General features: G+C 46.1%; 1 protein-coding gene and 1 pseudogene across 1 annotated transcript in view; one reads left to right on the top strand and one right to left on the bottom strand.

The window, feature by feature from the left end:
* The first annotated feature begins 6,939 nt into the window (after window positions 1-6,939).
* Window positions 6,940-7,045, top strand: LOC129709561 (U2 spliceosomal RNA; annotated as a pseudogene).
* Window positions 7,046-14,302: 7,257 nt separating this feature from the next.
* The window catches only part of LOC129709362 (uncharacterized), a 77,694-nt gene continuing 66,009 nt past the window's right edge, over window positions 14,303-25,987 (bottom strand). Inside the window, exons 18-21 of the mRNA XM_055655661.1 lie at window positions 18,846-19,018; window positions 17,771-18,024; window positions 16,820-16,952; window positions 14,303-15,867 (exon numbers count right to left, since the gene is read on the bottom strand). Of these exons, the coding sequence (XP_055511636.1) occupies window positions 15,676-15,867; window positions 16,820-16,952; window positions 17,771-18,024; window positions 18,846-19,018 (752 nt within the window). The 3' untranslated portion in view covers window positions 14,303-15,675. The remainder of the gene's footprint in view (window positions 15,868-16,819; window positions 16,953-17,770; window positions 18,025-18,845; window positions 19,019-25,987) is intronic.

Here is a 25,987-nt window from a genome sequence, read left to right as displayed (position 1 = left end):
CAACCAACCTTGAGGGACAGACTCCAAAAATAGACCTGCTTCAAAAATGTTCTTTGCACGATGATACTTAAATCAAAGCGAGGAAAAACGTTACAAATTCAAATAAAGTAAATTTTGCTTATGTCGATTTAACCTTCTAAAATATTTAGGATGTTTTGTTTTGAATGGGCAATACACTACACTGTAAATCTCATACTAACATATAAAATTCTTAAGAGATTGGACAGGCTAGATGCAGGACAAATGTTCCCCGTGTTGGGGGAGTCCAGATCCAGGGGTCACAGTTTAAGAATATGGGGTAGTCTATTTAGGATTGAGATGAGGAAAAACCTTTCCCGCCAGAGAGTTGTGAATCTGTGGAATAATCTGCCACAGAAGGCAGTGGAGGCCAATTCACTGGATATCTTCAAGAGAGAGTTAGATATAGCACTTAGGGTTAATGGAATCAAGGGATATGGGGAAAAGGCAGGAACAGGCCTTTTGATTCTGGATGATCAGCCATGATCATATTGAATGGTGGTGCTGGCTCGAAGGGCCGATTGGCCTACTCCTGCACCTATTTTCTATGTTTACATTGCATTGGATAATAACTGTTTATTTTGCTCTACAATTACTGTGGTGCAGTTTTGAAAACAAGAGTGAAGTGAAACTATTTAAACCGTAAGGGAAGCAGCATCTGGCATTGTAAATTTACCAGATTTCAGGTGATCTCTGTATTTTCCACTAATTCATTGCCTTTAGTTGATTTCCAACCAGAATCTACAGTGTAGAGATGTCTATTAAAAAAAATTTCATCCTATTCAGAGATTTTAGTCAGGCTGCATGCGACATGCTGTGACAATCTTCAGTTTCCTCCCACACTCCAAAGACGTACAGGGTTGGAGGTTAATTGGCTTCTGTAAACTGTAAATTGTCCCTAGTGTGTAGGATATTCCAATGTACATCGCTGGTCGGTGCAGACTCACTCGTTGGGCCGAAGAGCCCGTTACTGCGCTGTATCTCTAAAGTCTAAAGTAAAGTCTAAAGGTACAGCATGCGTTAAACAAAAAAGAAAAATATCTCCATAAACACCTCCGTAGGAACGCTGGCCAATATTAAAGTCCAAAAATAAATCTCTTTTCTCTCACCCTTCACAACTTACAGTTCCCTCAGCAGTTTCTCATGATCTGTTAGATTGTGGCTTTGATGTTATGTGGTGCGTGATGTTCTGTAAATATGTAGTGATCAATGACCTAGTAGATGGGTCATTGATCACCTGGGTCTTCCCCTAATGTTAGGATAGCAGTCTGTGATTATTAAGGTCAAGTTCCCAAAGAAAACACTCCTTGGGTATCAAGTGTCCTGTAAGATGTTTATGGAGGTCTAGCTCACTGGAGTTAGAAGTGAACACAGCCTGGTAGGAAATATGGAGTCTATGCTTCACATAGAGAGATAGACCAACTGGAGGAACAGCGTTTCATATTCAGCTTGGCTCGCTTACAACCCAACAGAATGAACATTGAACTCTCCAATTTTAGGAACCCCTCCCCCACTTTTCCTCCCCTCTCTTTCCTATACCTCCCCTCTCATCTCAGTGTGTGCCCATTTCTCCCGCTATTGATGTGTTGAAAGAAACAACATGGAAATAGGCCCTTCGGCCCACCGAGTCCATGCTGACCATCGATCACCCGTTCACACTGGTTCGATGTTGTCCCACTTTAGCATCCAATCCCCACACACAACTGACAATCTACAGAGGGCCAATTAACCCTCAAACCCGCACGTCTTTGGGATGGTGAGAGGTAACCCCTCGCGGCCACAGGGAGAGCATGCAAACTCCACACAGATAGCACTGGAGGTCTGGATCGAACCCGGGATTCTGTTGCTGTGAGGCACCACTGTGCCGGTCCTTTGCCACCCCCTCCCTGTCTCTTTCCACCTTTTTCCCTACCTCTGGCTTTATATTTCACTCCTCTTCTCTTCTTAGTGACATCCATTTATCACCTTTTCATCTCTAGCCTTTGTCCACCCATTTGCCAATCACCTTACCACATATTGTTCCATCCACACCTCTCTTTCAGTTTTCTCCCCCCCCATTACAATCAGTCTGAATGGTCCTCGACCTGAAACATCGCCTGTCCATTCACTCCACACTTGCTGCCTGACCCATTGAGTTCCTCCAGTGTTTTACTCACGACTCCAGCATCTGCAGTACTTTGTGCCTCCACGTGGAGAGGACTCAGTGCTGGAAGAACCAGGTTAACTTAGTCTGAAGAAGGGTCTCGACCCGAAACGTCACCCATTCCTTCTCTCCAGAGATGCTGCCTGTCCCGCTGAGTTACTCCACCTTTTTGTGTCTATCTTTGGTTTAGTTTTAGTTTCGAGATACAGCACGGAAACAGGCGCTTCGGCCCACCGAGTCCCCGCCGACCAGCTATCCCCACACACTAACACTATCCTACACACTCTAGGGACAATTTACAACTTTCAAAGCTCTTTTGGCAGCATCCTTCCCTGCGTAAAAGAATGAATGACCTGAGGCCAAATTCCTATTAAGCACAGAATGAATGCTTGTCTGTCAGTAGGCAAACTTTAATCTTCCCGCAAATATTTGGCTGTTGCCTGTGTTTCTCATAGACGTGTTTAGTTTAATTTAGAGATACAGCGCGCAAACCGACCCCTCTGCCCACCGAATCCGTGCCGACCAGCGATCCCCGTTACACTAGTGCACGCTATACGTTAGGGACAATTTACAATGTTTTACCAAAGCCAATTAACCTACAAACCTGTACGCCTCTGGAGTGTGGGAGGAAACTGGAGCACCCGGAGAAAACCCATGCGGTCATGGGGTGAACGTACAAACTCCGTACAGAAAGCACCGTAGTCAGGATCGAACCCTTGTCTCTGGCGCTGTGAGGCAGCAACTCTACCGCTGCGCCACTGTGCTACCCACTGTGCTTTGACGAATGAGACACAAGCTCAGTCATTGCTAATTTGCTACAACATTCATATCATTTATTCCTGTTTATTCGGCACAGTGGAGCAGCGGTAGAGTTGCTGTCTTACAGCGCCAGAGGCCCGGGTTCGATCCTGACTACGGGTGCTGTCCGTATGGAGTTTGTGCGTTCTCTCTGTGACCAGCGTGGGTTTTCTCCGGGTGCTCCGGTTTCCTCCCACACTCCAAAGATTTGTAGGTGAATTGGCTTCTGTAGATTGTGGGTTGTCTCTAGTGTGTAGATTAGAGCTAGTGTACGGGGTGATAGGCGCGGACTCGGTGGGCCGAAGGGCCTGTTTCCGCGCTATATCTCTAAAGTTTAAAATCATATAATTAATAACTGACAGTAGAGTAATGGCTATCCACTGAAAAATGAGTAGATAATCACTGGTAAAGTGTGAACCCCTTGACTTAAGAAACACATTCACAGAATGCCATAAATCGTCCCCTGAAGGATCGACTGACTGAGTTCGACCTTGACTAATTTGCAGCTGACCCAAAATAGCAGAAGCAAACGTAAGTGAAAGAATTCACGATTGGAGTGCAAGTTGTGACAGATAATGTGCGAGACATTTTTTTCGTCCAGTGTTTTTATGTCAGATCTCCAATCATTTCTCCAGTGTACACTGACTGAAAATATCCGAAGCCTCTCAGGCCAGCCAAATCCATAAACAAAACCTTACCACTCTTCCTTTCCTCCGCTCTGGAACAGTGATCTTGCCCTATAAACCAGGACACGTGCTTCCAAGCTTTGAGGCAAGACTCGAAGTCACGGAGTAAAGAATAAGAGTCAGGGAGTGGTACAGCATGGAGACAGGCCCTTCAGTCCAACATGCCCACACCAACCAACATGTCCCAACTACACTAGTCCCACCTGGCCACGTTTGGCCCACATCCCCCTAGTATAATTACTTATAAAGCTGTAGAATATTTGTATCTGGAGGGAACAAAGGCATGGATGAGGTTTCAGAAAAATGCACAGAGTCTTGTACCAAGTGGGTGAATCAAGAACCAGAGGGCGTAGGTTCAAGCTGAGGGCAAAAAGATTTAAGAGGAACCTGAGGGGCAACTTGTTTTTACACAAAGGGTGGTGGGTTTATGGAATGAGCTATCAAAGGAGGTAGATGAGGCAGGTACTGTCATTACGGCTAAGTGACACTTGGACAGGTACATGGATAACTTGGGTTCAGAGAGGTTTGGGCCAATCATTGGCAGGTGGCACTAGTGTGGAGGGGGCATGTTGGTCGGCGTGGGCTGAAGGGCCTGTTTCCACATTGTATTTACTCTAGAATTCTAGATGAGGTTTCAACAACATGGAAAGGGTGAATGCACAAAGTCTTTTACTTAGTAGGGGAATCAAGAACCAGCAGACATCGGTTTAAGGTGAGAGGGCAAGAATTTTATAGGAACCCTGAGGGGGCAACCTTTTCACTCAAAGGGAGGTGGGTATGTGGAACAAGCTGTCAGAGGAGGTAGTTTAGATAGGTACATTAATAACTCTAATGGAATTTAAAAGACACTTGGTAAGGTTTAGAGTGATATGGATAAAACGCAGGCAAACAGGACTAGCTTAGGTGGGACATTTTGGTCGGCACGGACTAGTTGGGCTGAAGGCTTGTTGAAAACTGCGTGACTCACTAACACTATGTGAGTTGTGCCAGGGTCCAGATGGGCATGGATTTGCGAAACAACAGCATGTTCAAGGGCTGAATAGTGAAAGGCTTGGATAGAGTGGACGGGGAGAGGACGTTTCTACTCGTGGGAGAGTCTAGGACCAGAGGTCACTGCCTCAAAATTAAAGAACGTCCCTCTAGGAAGGAGATGTGGAGGAATTTCTTTAGAGGGTGGTGAATCTGCAGAATTCATTGCCACAGAAGTCTGCGGAGGCCAATTGATATTATTAACGCAGAGATGGATAGATTCTTGATTAGCAAGAGTGTCAGGGGTTATGGGAAGTAGGCAGGAGAATGGGGTTAAGATAGGGAAAGATAAATCAGCCATGATTGAATGACAGAGTGGACTTGATGGGCCGAATGGCCTAATTCTGCTCCTAGAACTTAGGAACTTATGAACGGATGGGAGGAAAGGGAGGTTAAATGTTTGGGACCAAGTTAAAAGGATGATAGGCTTAAGGTTTCTGAGGAGAGAAGTGATGACAGGGCATTGGAAGATGAGGAGACCATATCTGAGAGGAGAGAACCACTAATAATATCGTCATGTGACAGCCTTGTGGATACCTTAGTTTTTCACATTATCTCCATCCACCTTGTGACCCACTGCCTCAGCGTGATGACATCCTCTTGAAGCTTTCCACTGTAGCTTGGTGTATGTGGCAATAAAGTTTAGTAAACTTAACTAACAACCCAGCGGTATGATTAATTGATTTCTCCATCTTCGCGTAACCATGGCTTTCCCTCTCTCTCTTTGTCCCTCCCCCACCCACGTTCTCCGACTAGTTTCACTGTCCTCCTGATTAATTTTACTGTTTGTCTGCCTCGATGTCACCTTCCCCTCAGCCAACAATGAACCCGTTCTACATTTCCTTGATCACCGACTGCTTTGATCTGTCGTTTTCACACCTTTCCCTTCCATATCTCTAGTTTTCCTCTCCCCTGACTGAAGAAAGGTCTCCACCCAAAAGGTCACCCATTCCTTCTCTCCAGAGAAGCTGCTGGACCCGCTGAGTTACTCCAGCACTTTGTGTCTATCTTAATTAAACGTCGCCCTCTTTTGGTTGAGCGAATGTATAACACCGCAGTGTTATCTGTAAATGATATTTGAACCAAGAAATTTAATATTCAGTTTCAGGCAAGATGCCGCTCCGAGACATCCTGGACCCTGGCACCAGGGAGGCAACGCACCATCCTGGAGTCTCCTGTATGCCAGGATAGACATGAATTTTACTTCGGAGTCACGTGAGTGACTTCGTGAAGAACCCCGCTTCCACGCATGCGTGTCATATCGCTACACGCATTGCAACGAGTCACACAGGGGGGAACGGCGTTCCCCAAGCGGGAGATTTGAAAGTCGGGAACAGCAGGTAAGAGACTCTGCGTTCCTTTTTGCTACTTACTTTTAGGAGGCTGCGGAAAGCTTGCGGGGAGACCCGTGGAGGGCGAGCAGCCAGCAGCAGCAACAGCACGAGTTTCCCTGGAGGGGAACAACCTGAGCCCGACTTTGCTCCCGCACCGGCAAAATTCACCTCTCGGCCGGGCGGGAAGCAAAGTAAAAAAGGTCCCTATGCCAGTCTCAAACGAGACTGGCTTGGGAGCAGTCGGTAGCAGCCAGCACAGAGGCTGCGGGACAGACAGCTCGGAACAGCGGTACCGGGGCTCGAAACGCTCAGCGAGTGCAGCGGCACTTATGGAGTCGGAACTGGACGTTCGGGCTGAAAACCTTGTTCACAAGGTAAGCACCAGGGTCCAGGGGATCTATAGGAACAGCCGGGGTTACCGGCTGCGGAACTGCCGCGAAGGACCAGGCCCGTGAACACCGGGGTCGGTCCAAGCGGCTTGAACCCGACACAGGGAACGACGGTCACCGGCGGGAGAAGGAAAGTCGGGAACAGCAGGTAAGAGACCCTGCGTTTCCTTCAACTTACCTTTCTAGGTGCAGACATGGACCAGGTCCATGTAATGTGCAGAAGGCCGCCGGGAGAACCGCGGAGGAGCGGCAGCAGTAGCAGCGGCAGCGGCAGCCGGCAGCTGCAGGAGCACAGACAGCGGCAGGAGCACAGACAGCAGCAGTGGCAGCTGGCACTTTGTGAGGAGCTGGCAACGGCAGGAGCAGCATGGGCACATCGATTCCCGGAGGGGGAAAAACACCTGTGCCCAACTTCGCTCCAGCATGGTGAGAAAGTTCATTTCTCGGCAGCAAAGGACTTTGCAGTTGACTGGCTGCAATCTACTACAAGGGACCAGTATGTGAGTACCAGGATCGGTCCCAGCGGGGTTTTAGTTACAATAATCGCTTCTCGGCTTTTTGGCTAAGATCAAGTGTAGTATCTGTTCTTATCAGTTTAATATCTGATACACCCCTTATCTAGGGACTATATATTATATAAAAACTATAGTAGCTGTTATCATCAGTTTTAATGTCTTATATGTCCCTTATCTAAGGACCATATAAGTAGGAGTGCCCAGAATTGAGGGCATTAGAGTGGGGTTGACCGGCTGCAACGACCATAAGGGACCAGTACCGTCAGTACGGGGGTGGGTCCCAGGGGTCTAAGATAAAGGAGCAGCCAGGAGTGCTGAGAGCGTTGAAGTCAGGTTAAAGGAATAGATGGAAGCAGCTGTGCCAGTTATCCTCCACACCGGCCATATCCACTTCACGGAAGGAAGGACAAAACTGGAGAAGGAGGACCATGGAACAGCGGGCAGCCAGCAGCAGCCAGCGGCACTTGGATCAACCGTAGTGGGATCAGCTGTGCCCGATGTCGGCCCCGCACCGGCCAGATCCATGTGACCGAGCGGTAAGGCTAGACACAAATCAAACAAGGTAGTGGACTCAGAAGGGTCCGACTTTGCATAAAACCGCCGGCAACCAGTGCCCGAGAGGGCTGGAGCGCGAAGAAGCGGTGTATGGAGCCTTGCTCCAACGTGATAAAACCACAGCAGTACCTCTTTGAGGGCTGCACAATGCTTCTACCCCATCAGAGGGGAGCACTGCGGGTCAGTTCTGGGCTGACCTGCAAGAGGGGTCCGCAGAACAAAAGACAAGTGGGCAGCAGTTAAGCCCCACATGGGTACCCCGTGTGGGACCCTAGAGATCTCTAACTCTATAAAAAAGAGTAGGCAGGACCCTGATGGGCCAGAGCCTGGTAATACAGCGTCCCATGATCCTAACACAGCAGGGACTCTGCTGGACATGGTGGCCGATTACTTTAGCCAAGTCAAACATGGGTAGACTTGGATCCAGGATGGCAATAGTATTACTATATGTCTGGCCACAAACGCCAACAAGAAAAATTTACAAACACTGGCCAGACATCTGCCACCTGGCAACGGTGAGGCATTACAGGTGCCCAGTGTAAACCAATGCATTTGGCAGCATATGGACGAACATCAGGAACCAGGACCTCAAGATCCAGAGAACCTTCAAGGGATTGACGGAAGGCATCATAGCACACACCAGCACCCTGGACTAAACGTAGGTAACCAAAGACCATCAAGACGCACTAGATCTGTTTAATAATATGCAATATAACCTGAACTACACGTGGAAGGCGGCCATTCAGCCAGCACTAGGACCCCAAAAATGCTACCATTTGCAAATAAAGAACCGTGTGTGGACTAAGCCAAGACACTGGGGCTCATCAAGGCCAGCGCAAGGGCCTATTTTGGAGCATGATACCAGCCACAGGCAAGGCCATAAAAAATGTGGCTCATACCAGTAGCAGTGTCAGAAATCAATATAACCTGCAGGATCCGTTTTAGGGTATGGCCAGGGCGGCCACCCTGGAAGATGCGGAAGCCTCAACCTCCCACACAACCCCGAACAAGAAATATTAAACCAGAACCTTATTTTCAAAAAACCAAGGAAATAACAAAACCACCGGTAACCATGGAGGTAGGTGGGTGGGGTTTTCTTCTGAAAAATAGGGACCTACGAGGGTAGGGGAGGTTGCAACACTACAGTTATGTATGGTATATAATCACTACAGATTCATATAATCTCAGCAGTATTCAGGGTTATCTGATAGGGTTTTTTCTCATCCCAATAACCACAGTACATCATACACCAGAAGGGCATTTTGTCCTTACATAAACCAAACAATCTAAAACCCACATGGTGCTACAAGAATTGTACACAAAAGATGGGATTGAACATATTTATTAAATATAAGATAGAGTAGGGTTGCAGGATTATCATTGATTTTAACCCTAAACACATTTGTTTTAGATATTCATTTTAAGATGGATGCTCTTTTTATTGATATAGACTTGGTGTCAGTTGTGGGTTTCTATATGGCAGGCATTGACTCAATAGAGGAACTTTGGCAATATAGAGCTTACAAAAGGGGCAATCATTAGCCCCATTATTATGTACTAAAATTCGTAAACCAGCTTGGCATTGTTATGTAAATAAGCCATAGGGTGATGTTTTCCCCCGTTCGGACCCATCATTGGGGTACTAGGGAAAATTCAACCACACTCGGCATCTGGAATTTTCAGAGTACCCGACTGACCTTCTCAATCATGGTATTTCAGTCTTACAGGGGATGGTGTTAGAACCATGTTCCCTATGAACATTGCCAAAAAATTATTGATTTATCCAGTGACTGGAGGCAGTCATCCATGCCATAACACTATGGATTTATTGATTTGTAGAGTCTAACAGACCCACTACACTGTCAGACAGGACGATGAATCTCATCTCATCTGCACTAAGACTGTCAACACGGAAGCAGTACCTTGGACACATCAAGAAATGGGGCATATACTGCTTGGACAACAATCTCGACCAAAAGGCCAAGAACATTCTGGCCGTATTGGAATTTTTACAAGCCTCCATTAGGATAATCGATGGAGCTACAGTGCCTTCAATAGTGCCACAAGTGCACTCTCCAATTACCTATCACAAGGATCGGAACGGCACGCGGTGGGAACGCACCCCTGGTAAGCAAACCAGGTACTCCGAAATCTGGGACATGGGTGTCGTTTTCTCAACATGCTGAGGAGCTTGTAGCTCATAACAGCGTTGTCAGTAACAGACCAGGAAGATGGTTATGCTCATGGTGTTATTTACCGCACAACAAGTCCAGCCATTAAGCAAACTGAGCCTGGACTCCCTGATCATCTCACCGAGAAACTGGTGTTGTCATACAGGATTTAATAAAAGATCGGGTTCATAGGGTCTAGGGTTTGATTTTATGGTACACCCATATGGCAAACGACTGTGTATAACAAGACACATCTAACAATACATAGCATATACTCAGAACATTCGAGGTCAGAGTATGGAGTTGTTTATCTCTTACAAGAAACTGCATGATAGGGTCACGACTCAAACTATATCAAGGTGGCTCAAATAGGTCCTAAAAATGGCAGGAATAGACACTGATGTTTCAACTCTCATTTCCACCAGGACTGCAGCAACATCCGCAGCAATATTGTACAGGTACCCACAGACCAAATCCTCAGAATGGCAGGAGGGTCATTTTAAAAAAGGGTTTTTCCACAGGTTGTATTATAAACCAGTTAATTTGGAGCCATCATTGTATTAAGAAAACATTTTAGGTTCAACAAAATAATTTGCCCGATAGGTTACAGGGTTATGATTCTCAAATTAAAAAAAAAAAAAATGTTATATTTTTTCGTTATACCACACAACTCTTTGTATAATTGTGTTTTAAAACTACTAATGATGCTCTCTCCCAATACCCAAGGCAGTTGTGAAGCATGGACTCGTTCCACGGCATGAGGTCACAGAGCTTTGAAATCTTCACGAAGTCACTCACGTGACTCCGAAGTAAAATAGTAAGATTAAACGAGAACTTACCAGTTTGAAGTTTGATCTGTATTTTATGAGGAGTTACGATGAGGGATTTCGTGCCCTCCGCTCCCACCCTCTTATGATCATATCAAAAACTGGTATCTCTTTGATAATCTTACTATGTTAGATCATTATAGGTTTCTGTGACCTCACACCGCTGCTTTGAAGAATGACACGCATGCGTGGAAGCGGGGTTCTTCACGAAATCCCTCATCGTAACTCCTCATAAAATACAGATCAAACTTCAAACTGGTAAGTTCTCGTTTAATCTTACTATTATCTATCCTAGCATACAACAACAACAACAACAAGATCACCCTGGAGAAAGTACAACGCCGAGCAGCCTGCTTTGTACGTAATTTTGGTCTCCTAATCGGAGGAAAGACATTCTTGTCATGGAGGAAGTACAGAGAAGGTTCACCAGACTGATTCCTGGGATGTCAGGACTTTCATATGAAGAAAGACTGGATAGACTCGGCTTGTACTCGCTAGAATTTAGAAGGTTGAGGGGGGATCTTATAGAAACTTACAAAATTCTTAAGGGGTTGGACAGGCTAGATGCAGGAAGATTGTTCCCGATGTTGGGAAAGTCCAGAACAAGGGGTCACGGTTTAAGGATAAGGGGGAAATCTTTTAGGACCAAGATGAGGCAAACATTTTTCACACAGAGAGTGGTGACTCTGTGGAATTCTCTGCCACAGAAGGTAGTTGAGGCCAGTTCACTGGCTATATTTAAGAGGGAGTTAGATGTGGCTCTTGTGGCTAAAGGGATCATGGGGTATGGAGAGAAGGCAGGTACAGGATACTGAGTTGGATGATCAGCCATGATCATATTGAATGGCGGTGCAGGCGCGAAGGGCCAAATGGCCTACTCCTGCACCTATTTTCTATGTTTCTATGTTTTTATGACTACAAGCGCAAATCAAGCGTGAATAATACGCTGACTTCTCTCGGATGGGATACCCTCGAGCTCCGCAGAATCAGGCTAAGACTAATTGAAATTTACAAGGAGATTCACAAAATCATGCCATCAAATCTCCCGTCATTCCCAGAGCACCAACTACCATGAAACAAGACAAAATAACGGTCCCTACACCATCAACTTGCTAAATTTCAATAAACGTTGCTGCCAATATTCCCTTTACCCAAGGATGCAAAAAATGTTTGCGCGTCATCAAATGTTGACATGTAGCCAAAGGATATTCGGAAATGACTCCATGGATCCTGTGGCGTAGTTCCCAGAGCAGACTGTCCAGCTTGTCTGGCGAAATGCCTCATCGCCACAACTCACCAACAAGCACCAAGACCTGGCTTGGCTGGCGGTGAGGGGAGCCCTCCCAGTCAGATCCTTCCTGCACCGTCGGAACCTCACTGCCAGCGCACGCTGCCCTCGGGATGGCTGCTATGGAGAGGAGACGGTTGCCCACCTCTTTGCAGAGTGTGGATTTGCAAAGACAGTCTGAAGAGGTTTGCAAGGGTCCCTGTGATTTACGGACTGTTCCCAGGGACGCATTCAGGGACTGGCATCGAGTGCTGCTGGAACTCGGTGAAACTCGGAGCTTTGTTGACCTCCCAGCGGAGCGAGATGTCCGTCGGGGAATGTTGCCGACTGGCCCGCTGCAGACTGCAGGCGTACGTGCTGAGGGACGCACTGAAGCTCGGTGCAGCCAACGCCAAGGCTCTGTGGGGGAGGACCACATTCAAGGGTCCTTCCGCTGCTGGACATGGGGGGGCAGGGTGTGGTGGAGACGCCCCTCAAAAATAAGGGAAGGGATTCCACGGCAGTGGCCACATGAGTGGCAAGGATGGGGAATAAATTTGTGTACACAGTATTGAATGTTTGTATAGCCTCCGAGAATATTGGATGGAGTCTTATAAGGATCATGTATTGGATATATTTTTTTCTCGAATAAAGTATATTTTGAAATTAAAAAAACCTTCTCCCCAGAGATGCTGCCTGCTCCGCTGAATGACTCCAGCTTTTTGTGTCTATCTTGGGTATAAACTAACATCTGCAGTTCCTTCCTCCACAACACTATGGGATCTTATAGTTTCCAAATAGTTTCAGATATTTCACTGCAAACAGTAGAGGGCGCCCTATCACGCACAATGTCCTACTGTTAATAAGTAGGTTTATGCAGCCGAGGGAAGAATACATGTGTATGAAACAACTGCAGGTGCTGGTTTATACCGAAGATAGATACTAAGTGCTGGAGTAACTCCGCGGGTCAGCTAGCACCTCTGGTGAAAAGGAATAGGTGATGTTTCGGGTTGGGACCCTTCTTCAGACTGAGGGTCCGGGGAGAGGGAAATTAGAGGTGTGAATAGATACATAACAGTACATCGGATCCGCCATGATGTAGAGCTTTTCTTCCGTCACCTCCGCTCCTGTGCCTCTTTCTATGGGAAAGAGTCCTCACCACCCAGTGATGGGGCCTTCTCCTGTCTCTACTGGTACCCTCCCCTTGCCTTCCACCCTCTTTAGACCTTTTTATTAGATTCTGTATCATTTGCTACCTTCAGTTTCCCTCTCCACTGACTCTCAGTCTGAAGAGGGGTTTCACCTATTCCTTCTCTCCAGAGAAGCTGCCTAACCCACTGAGTTACTCCAGCGAAGATGATAAACGGGATTTGATTTAAACATTTGAGAGACGGTAAATGAGACACGAAAAAGTTTAACAAAACCCCTTCCTGCTGCTAATTTCCTCTTTTATCACTGAGCTAAAATGAAGGAAGTGGTTATTGATCAAACGAAGTGTGAGAAAATCCCAGGCTATGAAGATTTGAACGGTAAGATGCAAACAAATGTTTGCCACAGAGCATCATGAAACCTCTTGTGTGCAGAGTGCAGAGAACTTTCACAAGGATGTTGCCAGGACCTGAGGGCGTGGGCTGTGGGGAGAGGTTGTGCAGGTTAGGGCTGTGGGATAATGAGAGGTGATCTTATAGACGTTGTATAAGAAGACTTGAGCGGAATGAACAGGGTAATTTCTCAGTCTTTTACCCAGAGTAGGGGAGTTAGAATGCCTTTCATTGTCATTCAAACAGCTTGGTTTGAACGAAATTGCATTTCTACAGTCTTAACATTACAAAAAAAACCAAGACACACACTTAACACAATTTACACAAACATCCATCACTGTGAATCTCCAACACCTCCTCACTGTGATGGAAGGCAAAAGTCTCATCTCTTCCCTTTGTTCTTCTCCCGAACCTTAAGTTTAAGGTGAGAGGGAAAAGATTTAATATGAATCTGAGGGACAATGTTTTTACATAGAGGGAGTGGATATATAGAACAAGCTGCTTGAGGAGGCAGTTGAGACAGAAAATATAATAACACTTAAAAGTAATTTGGGCAGGTGCATAGGAAAGGTTTAGAAAGAGATAGGCCAAACGCGGGCAGGTGGGACTAGTGTAGATGGGCCACCTTAGTCATCGTGGGCAAGTTGGGCCGAAGGCCCTGTTTCTGTGCTATGTAACTCCATGTTTTAACATATATGAACAATAAAATCATGAGAGATTGAGTCTCTGGCCCAGAGTAGGGGAATGGAGAACCAGAGGACACAGGTTTAAGGTGAGGGGGGAAAGATTTAATAGGAAACTGAGGGGTAACTTTTCTACACAAAGGATGCATGCTGTATGGAACAAGCTGCTGACGGGGGTAGCTCAGGCAGGTACTATTGCTACATTTAAGAAATATTTCGACATGTACATGTATAGGATAGGTTTGGAGACATTTTGGGCGAAATGCTGGCAGGGGGGAACTAGTGTAGATGGGACATGTAGGTCGGGCGTGGGCAAGTTGGGCTGAAGGGCCTGTTTCCATGCTGTATCACTCTCTAATTCTAGACCAAACAATGATTGTTGAACACATTGTGACGGTCTGATAGTCCCGGCATGAGCAGATGGATTTGCAAAAGATGGAGAGGCGAGAACGAGGTACCATTGGTTATTTTGTATTATGTTTCTTACCATCCACCACGGCTCCAGGCTGTGAATGACACAAATATCCAACAAAGCCTTTGCAATAGAAATGACTTTATTTAATGCAGCAGTAACAGTTTAAAACAACACTAAATAATTAGCAAATATTTTATTCGTTGTTTGGGGCAGTAATTATAGATTATAAATGAGATTATATAAAATCTTTTTGGCCCATCACACTGAAGCCAAGTATGTGGACTCTGCAAATTTAGTACCACTAGATTTCCACCATTTGCTGAATAATTTCATTCATTGATAAAATGATTTTAAATCTCTTCCATCTAAAGGGCCTGCCCCACTTTCACGACTTAATTCCCGACCTTTTTTACTCGTGGATATTTTTCATCATGCTAGAAAAACGCCCCGACCTGCTTGACGCCACGAGTACCTACGCCAAGCATCACGGCCTGCCTACGTTCTCGTGACGACCATGCTGCGAGTATGAGTCAAAGGCAAACTCGGCAGGAGTCGTGAAAATGGGACAGGCCGTTAAGAGTCCGAGCATGGAGTGTAGAACAGTACTGCATAGGAATAGGCATTTTAGCCAACAATGCCCATGTCGAACATGACGCCAACATAAACTAATCTCTGGGCCAAACGGCAACAAGCCCTTTGGCCCATCGAGTCCGTGCCGAACACCTATCTTTGTACAGTAGCACTAACCTACATACCACCTTTTACCAAAGCCAATCAACTTACAAACCTATACATCTTTGGAGTGTGGGAGGAAACCGGAGCACCCAGAGAAGGCACGTGCGGTACAAACTCCGTACAGGCAGCACCCGTGGTCAGAATCGAACCCGGGACTCTGGTGCTGTAGGGCAGCAACTCTACCGCTGCGCCACCATGCCATCTGTTTACAAAAATGAATCTGTGTCTCGGTACATTCGGTGACATTACAAAGTGGCATTGATTAGCAACCCCCTTCCCATTCACTTTCACCCTTTCAGAAGTGCACCCCTTTTACCAAGTCTCCCCTTAATCCTCTCTGCTACAGGAAGAATGCGTCTTGGTTCACCACTCCCGCACAAGATTCCCAGTCAGAAATAGTGATAATCAACTTGACACCAAAAATCATCAGTTAAATATGTTGGATAATTCTGTGAAATACGATTAGGAATTACATTTCAGATAAATATGTTTACAGTGATTTGCGGCGATTGCCATTTCGACATCTCTCTCCAATGCTCCAGTATTGATTCCTTGCGCAAATCATTTTGTTACAGCAAGGTGCACCAACTGGTGTCTTGGGCGCGTGTATTCTGCAACATGTTGTCATTCCATTCCGGGTAACTATTGGATTTTCCAGTTTGTGTCGCACCTTCTCGTTGAATTTGTGTAATGGTGTAGAAAGGGTTGACATCCAAAGGAACTGGCAAGCAATCCCCAGGAACCGATATACTCTTCACAGGCTGTAAAAACACAAACATAAACAAGGATTGTTACCCTCTGTTCTGCTATAATCTTGCTGTACAGATAGAGCTGCTGCTTCACAGCGCCAGAGACCCGGCTTTGATCTTGACCATGAATGCTCTATGTGTGGAGTTTGCACGTTCTCCCCTTGACCGTGTGGGTTTCCAAAGATGTGCGGGTTTGTCGGTTAATTGGCTTCTGTAAATAGTCACTAGTGTGTAAGGAGTGGATGCGAACGTGGGTTAGAACATGGAACTGAAGTGATCGACGGTCGGCGTGGACTCGATGGGCTGAATGGCCTGTTTCCATTCTGTATCTCTGAAAACTGAAACTCAAAATACCAATTAGTCTACTATAGTGTACAAAATCATGAGAGAAATCTAACTTCATGGTGTCTCCCAAGGACCTTTCCCACCCCAGTCATTCCCTCTTCTCCCCAATCCCATCGGGCAGAAGATACAAACAATTGAAAGCATGTGCCACCAGACTCAGAACCAGCTTCTTCCTCTGTTATCAGAATTCTGAACATTCATAGAGTCAATCAAACAAGTACAATAGGCAGAGCAAAGAGAAAAATATCGAACTGCAGAATTCTGTAGTATTGCACCTCCAGAGATAAAGTTCAATTACGGCAATAAGGCCCTTCGGCCTAACTTGCCCACATCAGCCAACATTTACACTAGTCCCACCTACCTGCATTTGGCCCATATCCCTCTAAACCTGTCCTATCCATGTACCTGTCTAAATGTTTCTTAAACATAGGTAAATGCTTCTTAAATGTTCCTCCGATAAACTAGGGTGCAGTCCTAATCTTCCAACCCACCTCATTGCAGGCATTGAACTTTGTCTCTGGAAGTGCAATGCAAACAAAAGCTTTTCACCATTATCTCGATACATGTGGCAATACTAAACCGATACCAATGCCATTGCATGTTCCCTGTGATATTTTACCTTAACATTCCAGGAGTATACATTTAGCACACAGTTCTGCTGTAAACATCTCTCGGCCTCTTCTGCCACTAGATCCCATCTCGCTGCTGCAGCAACGTTACCTGTTGGATCTGCGGGGTCGAGGATCATTGGCCTAAGGGTTCAAACACATAAGAATCAGCAGCCAATCACAGTTTTACTAGCTTGTTCTGTACACCACAGAATCCTTTGGGAATTATCCCTTGAGCAAATCTTTATTTATTTATTTATTTATTTATTAAAAGTAGTGTACATTACAATAATATAAGCCAAAAATAACATCATACATTTCCTGTACCACTTCATATTTTAAACTTTAAAAAGAAGAAAAGTCAAGAGAGTTAAATAGGATAGTAAGTGTGTGAAAGAGTGGTCAAAAGATACACTTAGAAACGAAAAAAGAGTTAAGAAGCAGGCCATAGAAAAAGTAAAAGAGAAAAAGAAAAAGAAGATATATTAAAAGTAAAAAAAAGAGATTGAGCAAACCTTTAAGGCTGTTTATCCATGCGTCGCTTCCTTGTTGCCTCCTGACCTTCTGTACCCTAGTAGACTAAATATTGAGGACATCTGGTGGTGCAGCGGTAGAGTTGCTGCTTTACAGCACCAGATACACAGGTTTGATCCCATGTGTACAGAGTTTGTACGATCTCCCCGTAACCTCCATGAGTTTTCCCCGGGTGCTCTAGTTTCTATCTTTGGTATAAACCAGCCTCTGCAGTTCCTTCCCATTTCAAATAACCTTTCACTGTGCTGTGTTTAAGAAGGAACTGCAGATGCTGGAAAATCGAAGGTAGACAAAAGTGCTGGAGAAACTCAGCGGGTGCAGCAGCATCTATGGAGCGAAGGAAATATGCAACGTTTCGGGCCGAAACCCTCTTGCTGTGTTGATTCTAGAATTCCAGAAAGGGCAATTATGGTTTGAACATCACTTACTTAGGTTCTTTAAGTTTGTTTTTCAGAAATCTGCCAATGATGTCAGAGTCAAAGTTGTAGTTTTCGGTCCAAAATATCCAAAGGTCTTCGTACTGGACAATCAGTTCCAGAACGGTGCGAAATCCTTCCGCGGTGTTGAAATTTACCCCCTTCCCAGCGCTCTCCCATGCATAGATGATCAGCAGCTCGAGAGCATACTTCGGTGGTAAATACTCTCCGGTTCTCAGTTGGCTTTTGTAGGGGCGACGGACATACTATTAGATAAAAAATAAATCAACATTTGAACCTTCCGCCCTTGGACTGTCTCTTCCTTGTTTGAATAACTTCAGGGCCCGGATAGCTCAGTCGGTAGAGCACCAGACCAGCATCTGAGGGTCCAGGGTTCGAGTCCCTGTTCGAGCGGTTACTTTAGAGACAGCAATGTGGTGCAACGGTAGAGTTGCTGCCTTACAACACCAGAGACCGGGTTCTATCCTATGGATGCTGCCTGTACGGAGTTTGCACATTCTCCCTGTGGTAGCGTGTTTTCTCCGGGTGCTCTGGTTTACTACCACAGATTAACTGTAAATTGTCCCTAGTGTGTAGGGTAGAACTAGTGGACGGGTGATCACTGGTCAGCGCAGACTTGGTGGGCCAAAGGGCCTGTGTCCAGGCTGTATCTCTCAACTAAACTTCAGTTAGAATGAAGGAACATACCACCATACATTAAAGAACATAATCGGCAAATTAAAAAAACATTCACTCAGGTGGGAAATTCAACCTTAAATTTTAACACTTTGTTAAAAATATTAACAAAGGGATGAGATTAATTATTAAGGTCTTGGGTGCATTGTTCAGTTTAGTTTAGAGATACAGCTTGGATACTGGTTAGTTCCAGGACCAGAGGCTCTGTGGTGGAATATTGGGGGCTATGTGGTGGAATATTGCATTGGGGGAATGGGTGAGTGGTGGAATATTGGGGGCTATGTGGTGGAATATTGCATTGGGGGAACGGGTGAGTGGTGGAATATTGGGGGCTATGTGGTGGAATATTGCATTGGGGGAACGGGTGAGTGGTGGCAGTCTCCAAATATACCTCAGTATACCAATACTTCACAAGTCGGATAAGGCCTTTCAGTTTAGTGGGTCGAGTCTTTATAAAGTTCCTCTGGAGTTCGGTGAAGCATGTCGAGAATTCTCCCCCACGTTCTCCGGTAGCAATGAGACCTTCATAGACCTGATTCTTCACGCCAGTCCCTGTCAGTGGACCTTCAGGACAAAAAAGTGACCTTTTATTGCGTAGATACTGACAATTGATGTAATATTAAACCGACATTGAAGAAATGATATATAAACATTAGGAAACCTTGGGAGCATCCATCTATGGTATTTCATAGAAACATAGAAAATGGGTGTAGGGGTAGGCCATTCGGCCCTTCGAGCCTGCACCGCCATTCAATATGATCATGGCCTTATTCTTAAACTGTGGCCCCTGGTTCTGGACTCCCCCAACATTGGGAACATGTTTCCTGCCTCTAGCGTCTCCAAACCCTTAACAATCTTATATGTTTCAATGAGATCTCCTCTCATCCTACTAAACTCCAGGGTGTACAAGCCCAGCTGCTCCATTCTCTCAGCATATGACAATCCCGCCATCCCAGGAATTAACCTACACTGCACTCCGTCAATAGCAAGAATGTCCTTCCTCAAATTAAGGGACCAAAACTGCACACAATACTCCAGGTGTGGTCTCACTAGGACTGTACAACTGCAGAAGGACCTCTTTGCTCCTATATTCGATTTTTCTACGCATCTATTATAATGTTGTCTACACTGTAAAGAAACTATTTGGGACTTTCTTGCAAACTCAAGAGAGAAATTACAATGAATGAAAGTTGTCCTTTTATGTAATCATATTTCGCATTGAACTGCTTATTTTCAATGTGTTCAAAGCCTCATACCTAAGGCATCAAATGCAGGGAGAACATCGACCTCAACAAAATCAGACGATTCTGAGGATTTAAACAGGAGGTTCAGTGAGCGAGGAGAAGAAGAACTGGGAATTATTCTGGGCTGTGACATTATGATCTGATGTCCAATGTCGTTCTCATATTCCAACAACAGTTCACGAATGTTGCTCAAAATTTCGGCCCGGTTTTTCTTTTGGTCTTCAAAACTCTTGAAGTAGTTGAGAAAGACAACCATATCCGCATCAGAGCCATTTTTTACAGCTGTTCCTTTTCCAAGGGAGCCACCCTACAAGAGGCAAAACAACAATACAACCTTTTCAATAAATGATTTTTAGTTTTCATTTCGTTTAGAGATATAGCACGTATCTCTTTGCAGTGTCGGGGAGGAAACCAGAGCACCCGGAGAAAACCCACGCGATCACGGGGAGAACGCACAAACTCCGTGCAGCCAACAACCAAAGTCAGGATCGAACCTGGGTCTCTGGCAACTGGGGCACGTGGGAAACCCATGCAGTCACAGTGTGAACGTGCAAACTCCACACACAGACAGCACCCGAGGTCAGGATCAAATTCGGGTCTCAGTGGCTGCGATACGACACAGCAGCTCTACCAGCCCGGCCAACTGTGAAATTATCACAATTCTCTCTCTCTCTCTCATGCCTCCTCACCTCCACCACACAACCGGGAGAAAGACACTTTTTAAGCAGTTCTGGTCTTTGGTTAAGATTGTAGAACTCACACACGCACACCAGTGATCCTGGGACCCTCTTTGTTTAATCTACTTTGTACCATAATCTACTGCATCTGCTGTTCCAGGTGTGGACTCCGATACATGGGCGAGACCAAGCGCGGGCTCGGCGATCGTTTTGCTGAACACCCCCGCTCAGTCCGCCTAAACCCACCTGATTGCCTGTAAACACTTTAACTCCCCCTCCCATTCACACACTGACCTTTCTGTCCTAGGCCTCCCCCATTGTCTGTGAGGCCCAGTGCCGGATTTAGATGAGGAGAGGCCCTAAGCTGTTCCACTTGTGAGGCCCCCAACGACCGGACAGCCATGGCGGCCAAATCTCCCACAATTCAAAGCGAGGGAGAAAGTGCCCAGCGCCGACCAGTTGCCGTTGCAGTGCGCATGCGCAGGGCGGCCGATGATGTGCTGGCCGTGGTTGTGCGCATGTGCAAGGCGGCCTACCGTGCCGGCGGATGAGGAGCGAGCGGAGCCCGGCGGCCCGGACACGGATAGCGGGGGGAGATGGAGAGAGAGAGAGATAGACTTGAACGGTAGGTGTTCTGCCTTGGCCGGAGGCCCCCCTAGACCTCGAGGCCCATCAATTTTTTCGGGGGGGGCCTAGAAAGCGGGGGCCCTAAACTATAGCTTGTTTAGCTTATACGTAAATCCGGCACTGGTGAGGCCCAGCAGAAATTGGAGGAACAGCACTTGATATTTCTCTAGGGCAACTTACACCCCAACGATATGAATCTTCTCTAAGTTCATTGCTTTCCTTCTCTCTCCATCCCTCCCCCTTCCCAGTTCTCCAACCAATCTGCCTGTCCCCCTGATTACATTTTATCTCTGTTTGCTTTGTTGTCACCATTCCCTAGCTATCATTGCTATTCTACATTTTTCTTCAGCTGCATCTCTTTTACTGTCTCATTTTCACCCTTACCCTTACCACCTTAGCCTTCCTTATTTCTGTCGCCCTCTCCCCCGAATCTCAGCCTGAAGAAGGGTCTCGACCCGAAACGTCACGCATTCCTTCTCTCCAGAGATGCTGAGTTACTCCAGCACTTCGCGCCTATTTTCTGTACCATTGCCTATTTCCATTCAGTGTACAATTCTGTCATCTCACCTTCACGGTTTTACTGATTTTATAGGGACATTGTCCCTTTAAGAAGGTACAAATCTTGTCAATGGTCTCAGCCACTTGGCTCAAAAATCTTTCATCAGGTTGGAGATGTAAGTAAATAAATGTGTCCAGATCGCGGGCTTGTGTTTGATACAAATCCATAATTCTTTTCTGTAATAAAGGAAAAGATAGAATTCAGCAAAGTTAACTTCGATAGGAGCTCTGAAGAGAATCACAAAATCCTTAATGTGTGAAATGAGATCATTCAGTTTACAGGGTTAATGCCCAGTCTGCGTATAACAGGTCACAAAGTGCTGGAAGAACTCAACAGGTCAGGCAGCATCTGCGGGGAGAATGGATTGGCGATGTTTCCAGTCACAGAGTGATACAGCGTGGAAACTGGCCATTCGGCCCAGCTTGCCCACACCGACCAACATGCCCATCTACAATAGTGCCACCTGCCTGCGTTTGGCCCATATCCCTCTAAACCTGTCCTATCCATGAACATGTTTGTTAAACGTAGTGACAATACCTGCCTCAACTTCCGCCTCCTGCAACTTGCTCCAAACACCCAAAGTTACCCCTTAGATTCCTATCTTTCGTATGGCGCTGGACAAGGGACTTAGGTGGACAGGTTTAGATGGACATAGGCCAGACACGGGCAGGTGGCACTAGTGTAGATGGGACACGTTGGCCGGTGTGGGCCAGTTGTGCCGAAGGGCCAGTTTCTACGCTGTATCACTCTGTGACTATGAACCGTGATAAGTTCGCTATTAATAACCGCGGTGTTAGTACAGATAAACAATAATGACTTTGAGCGGCTGCGGTTGTTTTGGCGGCTTGGTCCGGAGCAGCGGCGGGACATTGAGCGCTCGGTGCTGGGGTCGGCAGCGACTCTCTGCCGCTCTGCCGATGCTCTCTCCGGGCTTCTCTCGCCTCGTCTCGTCCTTCTCTCCATCTGAGGACGGACCCGGAGAGGCGGCACCTCGGTGCAAATTCAGGCAACGCCAATGAACTAAATATATGAACTTAAATATATATCTATATAATCCCACGAACTAAAGACAACTCACCTTCACTGTGCACAGGCTTTGTTTCCTGGTGGAAATGAGCCCAATTGGGAAGTTTGTTTTTAATCGCAGTTAGTTTCTATTCACTTGTGTTCTGCTTAAGTTTCGATTCAGGAGTGTGACATCTGTCAGAAGTAACAGCCCAGCTGCGGCTGACTCATGATGACAAACGTGGAAGGGCAGTAAATGGCTTTGATGCCAGCAAAACAAAAACAAGCTGAGGAAGAGATCAGTGGGTCAAGCAGCATCCGTGGAGGCAATGTTATGGTTTAGTTTAGTGTTGTGACACAGAGCGGAAACAGGCCCTTCGGCCCACCGAGTCCGTACCGACCAGCGATCACCCCGCACACTAGTCCTCTCCTACACACTTTAGGGACAATTTACAATTATACGTCTTTGGAGTGAGGGAGGAAACCTGAGCACCCAGAGAAAGCCCACGCAGTCACGGGGAGAAGGTCAAATATGAATGAATGAAGGATACTATTATCACATGTGACATGTCCCACTGAGATTCATCATTTTGCCTGCACAAGTATGCAAAGAGTCGCCACACTGTTCAGCTTAGTTTAGTTTTGTGATACAGCACGGAAACAGGCCCTTCGGCCCACCGAGTCTGCACCGATCAGCGATCCCCACACACTTACACTCTCCTATACACACTAGGGACAATTTACAATTATACCAAGCAAATTAACCTACAAAAACCTGTACGTCTTTGGAGCGTGGGAGGAAAGCGGAACATTCATTTTGAGGGGACTAGAATATAAAAGCAAGGATGTAATGCTAAGGCTTTATAATGTGGTAGTCAGATGACATTTGGAATATTGTGAGCAGTTTTGGGATTCATATCTGAGGAAGGAAGTGCTGGCATTGGAGAGGATCCAGAGGAGGTTGATTGGGTTGATGTTTGAGGATTATTTGACGGTACTGGGCCTGTACTCGCTGGAGTTTAGAAGGATGTAGTGAGATCTCATTGACATCTACTGACTAATGAAAGGCCTAGATCGAGTGGATGTGGAGAGGATGTTTCTAGACTTAAGACTTTAGAGATACAGCATAGTAACAGGCCCTTTGACTCATCGAGTCCACTGATACACCTCACGCTGCCTCGGCAAGGCCACCAGCATAATCAAAGATGAGTCACAGCCCAGCCACTCCCTCTTCTCCCCTCTCCCATCAGGCAAGAGTTACAGAAGTGTGAAAACGCACACCTCCAGATTCAGGGACAGTTTCATCCCAGCTGTGATTAAGCAACTGAACCATCCTATCAACAAGTTGAGAGCGGTCCAGAGCAACTATCTAACTCATTGGAGACCCACGGACTATATTTAATTGGACTTGCCTGGACTTTATCTTGCACTAGACATTATTCCCTTTTCCCTATATCTGTACACTGTGAATGGCTCGTTTGCAATCATGTATTGTCTTTCCGCTGACTGGTTAGCAAGTAACAAAAGCTTTTCACTGTACCTTGGTACACATGACAATAAACTCAACAAAACTAAACAAAGATTCAGTGTGTTCAACATTCCAGACACATTATACATCTTCTAATCTGTCTCCGCTGGAATCTTCCAGCGAATGGCTAACCGGGTTTAATTATTTATGTTTTGGTGCAGGCATTTGGTGTTTTGTTTGGAGATACAGCACGCAAACAGGCCCTTCGGCCCACCAAGTCCATGCTGACCCACGATCCACACACATTAATGTTATCCTACACATATTACGGACGTTTTACAATTATACCAAAACAATTAACATACAAACCTGTACGCCTTTAGAGTGTGGGAGGAAACCGGAGATCCGAGGAGAAAACCCACGCAGGTCACGGGGAGAACGTGCAAACTCCCCACAGACAAGCACACGCAGTCAGGATTAAACCTCAGTCTCTGGCACTGTGAGTAGGTATGTTACAATACTTACCTTCAGCGGAGCTGCAATTTTTGAGAAAGTTATGGCCATTTGAATGTCCTCGATCACAGCTTTTGTGTTAAGTCAATGGAAAAGCAATAGGGAACAAGATGCTAATTTCCGAGTATGAAAATGGCCACAACCTCTTTAATACTGAAGATATGAAAGCGAATTAGGTGACAAATTAAACTTCTTTTTATGCTTTATCTGATGGGATAAATTACAGATGTGATTTTTAAAATCTCAAAATTTTGTAACGTTGCTTCTTAGCTCTACCCGCTGCACCTCTTTTGGTTTAAAGATACAGCATGGAAATAGGCTGTTGTGAGGCAAATGAAATTTGACACTACTCGTAATTTACTTCACTTTATTTAAGCTTTAAGCAACTTATTTCTTTAATACATAAACTCAGAAACATCTGGCAAACACGGCTGATTCCGCAGGCCTTTCCCGTCCGAAACAGTTCGCATATGCGCACACTCTTGAAAAGTCCTGCACATGTGCACACTCTAGAAGAGCCCCACACATGCGCCCACTTCATAGGCCCTTCGGCCCATCGAGTCCACGCCAACCATCGATCATCCGTTCACACTAGATCTATGTTATCCCACTTTCTCATCCACTCCTTCCACGGCCTGGTGCTCGTCTGTGGGGTCAGGGTCGAGGGGTGGGTACGAGGAGGTGTTGAGAGTTGGCGCCTGGCCTCGACACAGTAGAGGTCATTCCTACCAGACTACAACCACTCCCTTGTCGGCAGGTTTAATGACAGTGTCGCTAAGTGAGTGGGGGGGCCGTGTGTTCAGAGGGGGCGAGATTGGAGTTGGTAAGGAGGGGTAGAGAAGCTGAGCCGAAACGTCACCTATCCATGTTCTCCAGAGATGCTGCCTGACCCACTGAGTAACTCTAGCACTTTGTGTCCCTCTGTGTAAACCAGCATCTGCAGTTCCTTATTTCTACATAAAACTAATTGCTCCGCTTCTTTTCTTACAAAACCACATGCCCTAGTTACCACTTGGTAAAGTTGACGTCCCTTTGCAGCAGGACTCCTCTGGCATGCTGTAGAAAGAAGGAACTGCAGGTGCTGCTTTATCCCAAAGGTAGACACAAAGTGCTGGAGTAACTCAGCTGACCAGGCAGCATCCCTCGAGAGAAGGAAGGGGTGACGTTTCAGGTCGGGACCCCACCAGCCCCACCTGCCCTGTTTCACCAGAGATACAGCCTGACCTGCTGAGTTGCTCCAGCACTTTGTGTCTGTGGAGCAATTAGTTTTACCTTCGGTGTAAACCACCATCTGTACTTCCTACCCACCCCTCCCCCCAGAGAATGGTTCCAGGTTGACTCTGAAACAGGAATTCCCCGTGTTCTGCTTGTTTTTTATAGTGAAAATAACCATTAAAAAAAACTCCCTTTCAAAGCCCAGGGTGCAACCTCGCCCAGAGT

This window comes from Leucoraja erinacea, chromosome 25 (genome assembly GCF_028641065.1).
Source record: "Leucoraja erinacea ecotype New England chromosome 25, Leri_hhj_1, whole genome shotgun sequence".
Taxonomy (NCBI): domain Eukaryota; kingdom Metazoa; phylum Chordata; class Chondrichthyes; order Rajiformes; family Rajidae; genus Leucoraja; species Leucoraja erinaceus.
This window is presented reverse-complemented; position numbering and strand designations above follow the sequence as displayed.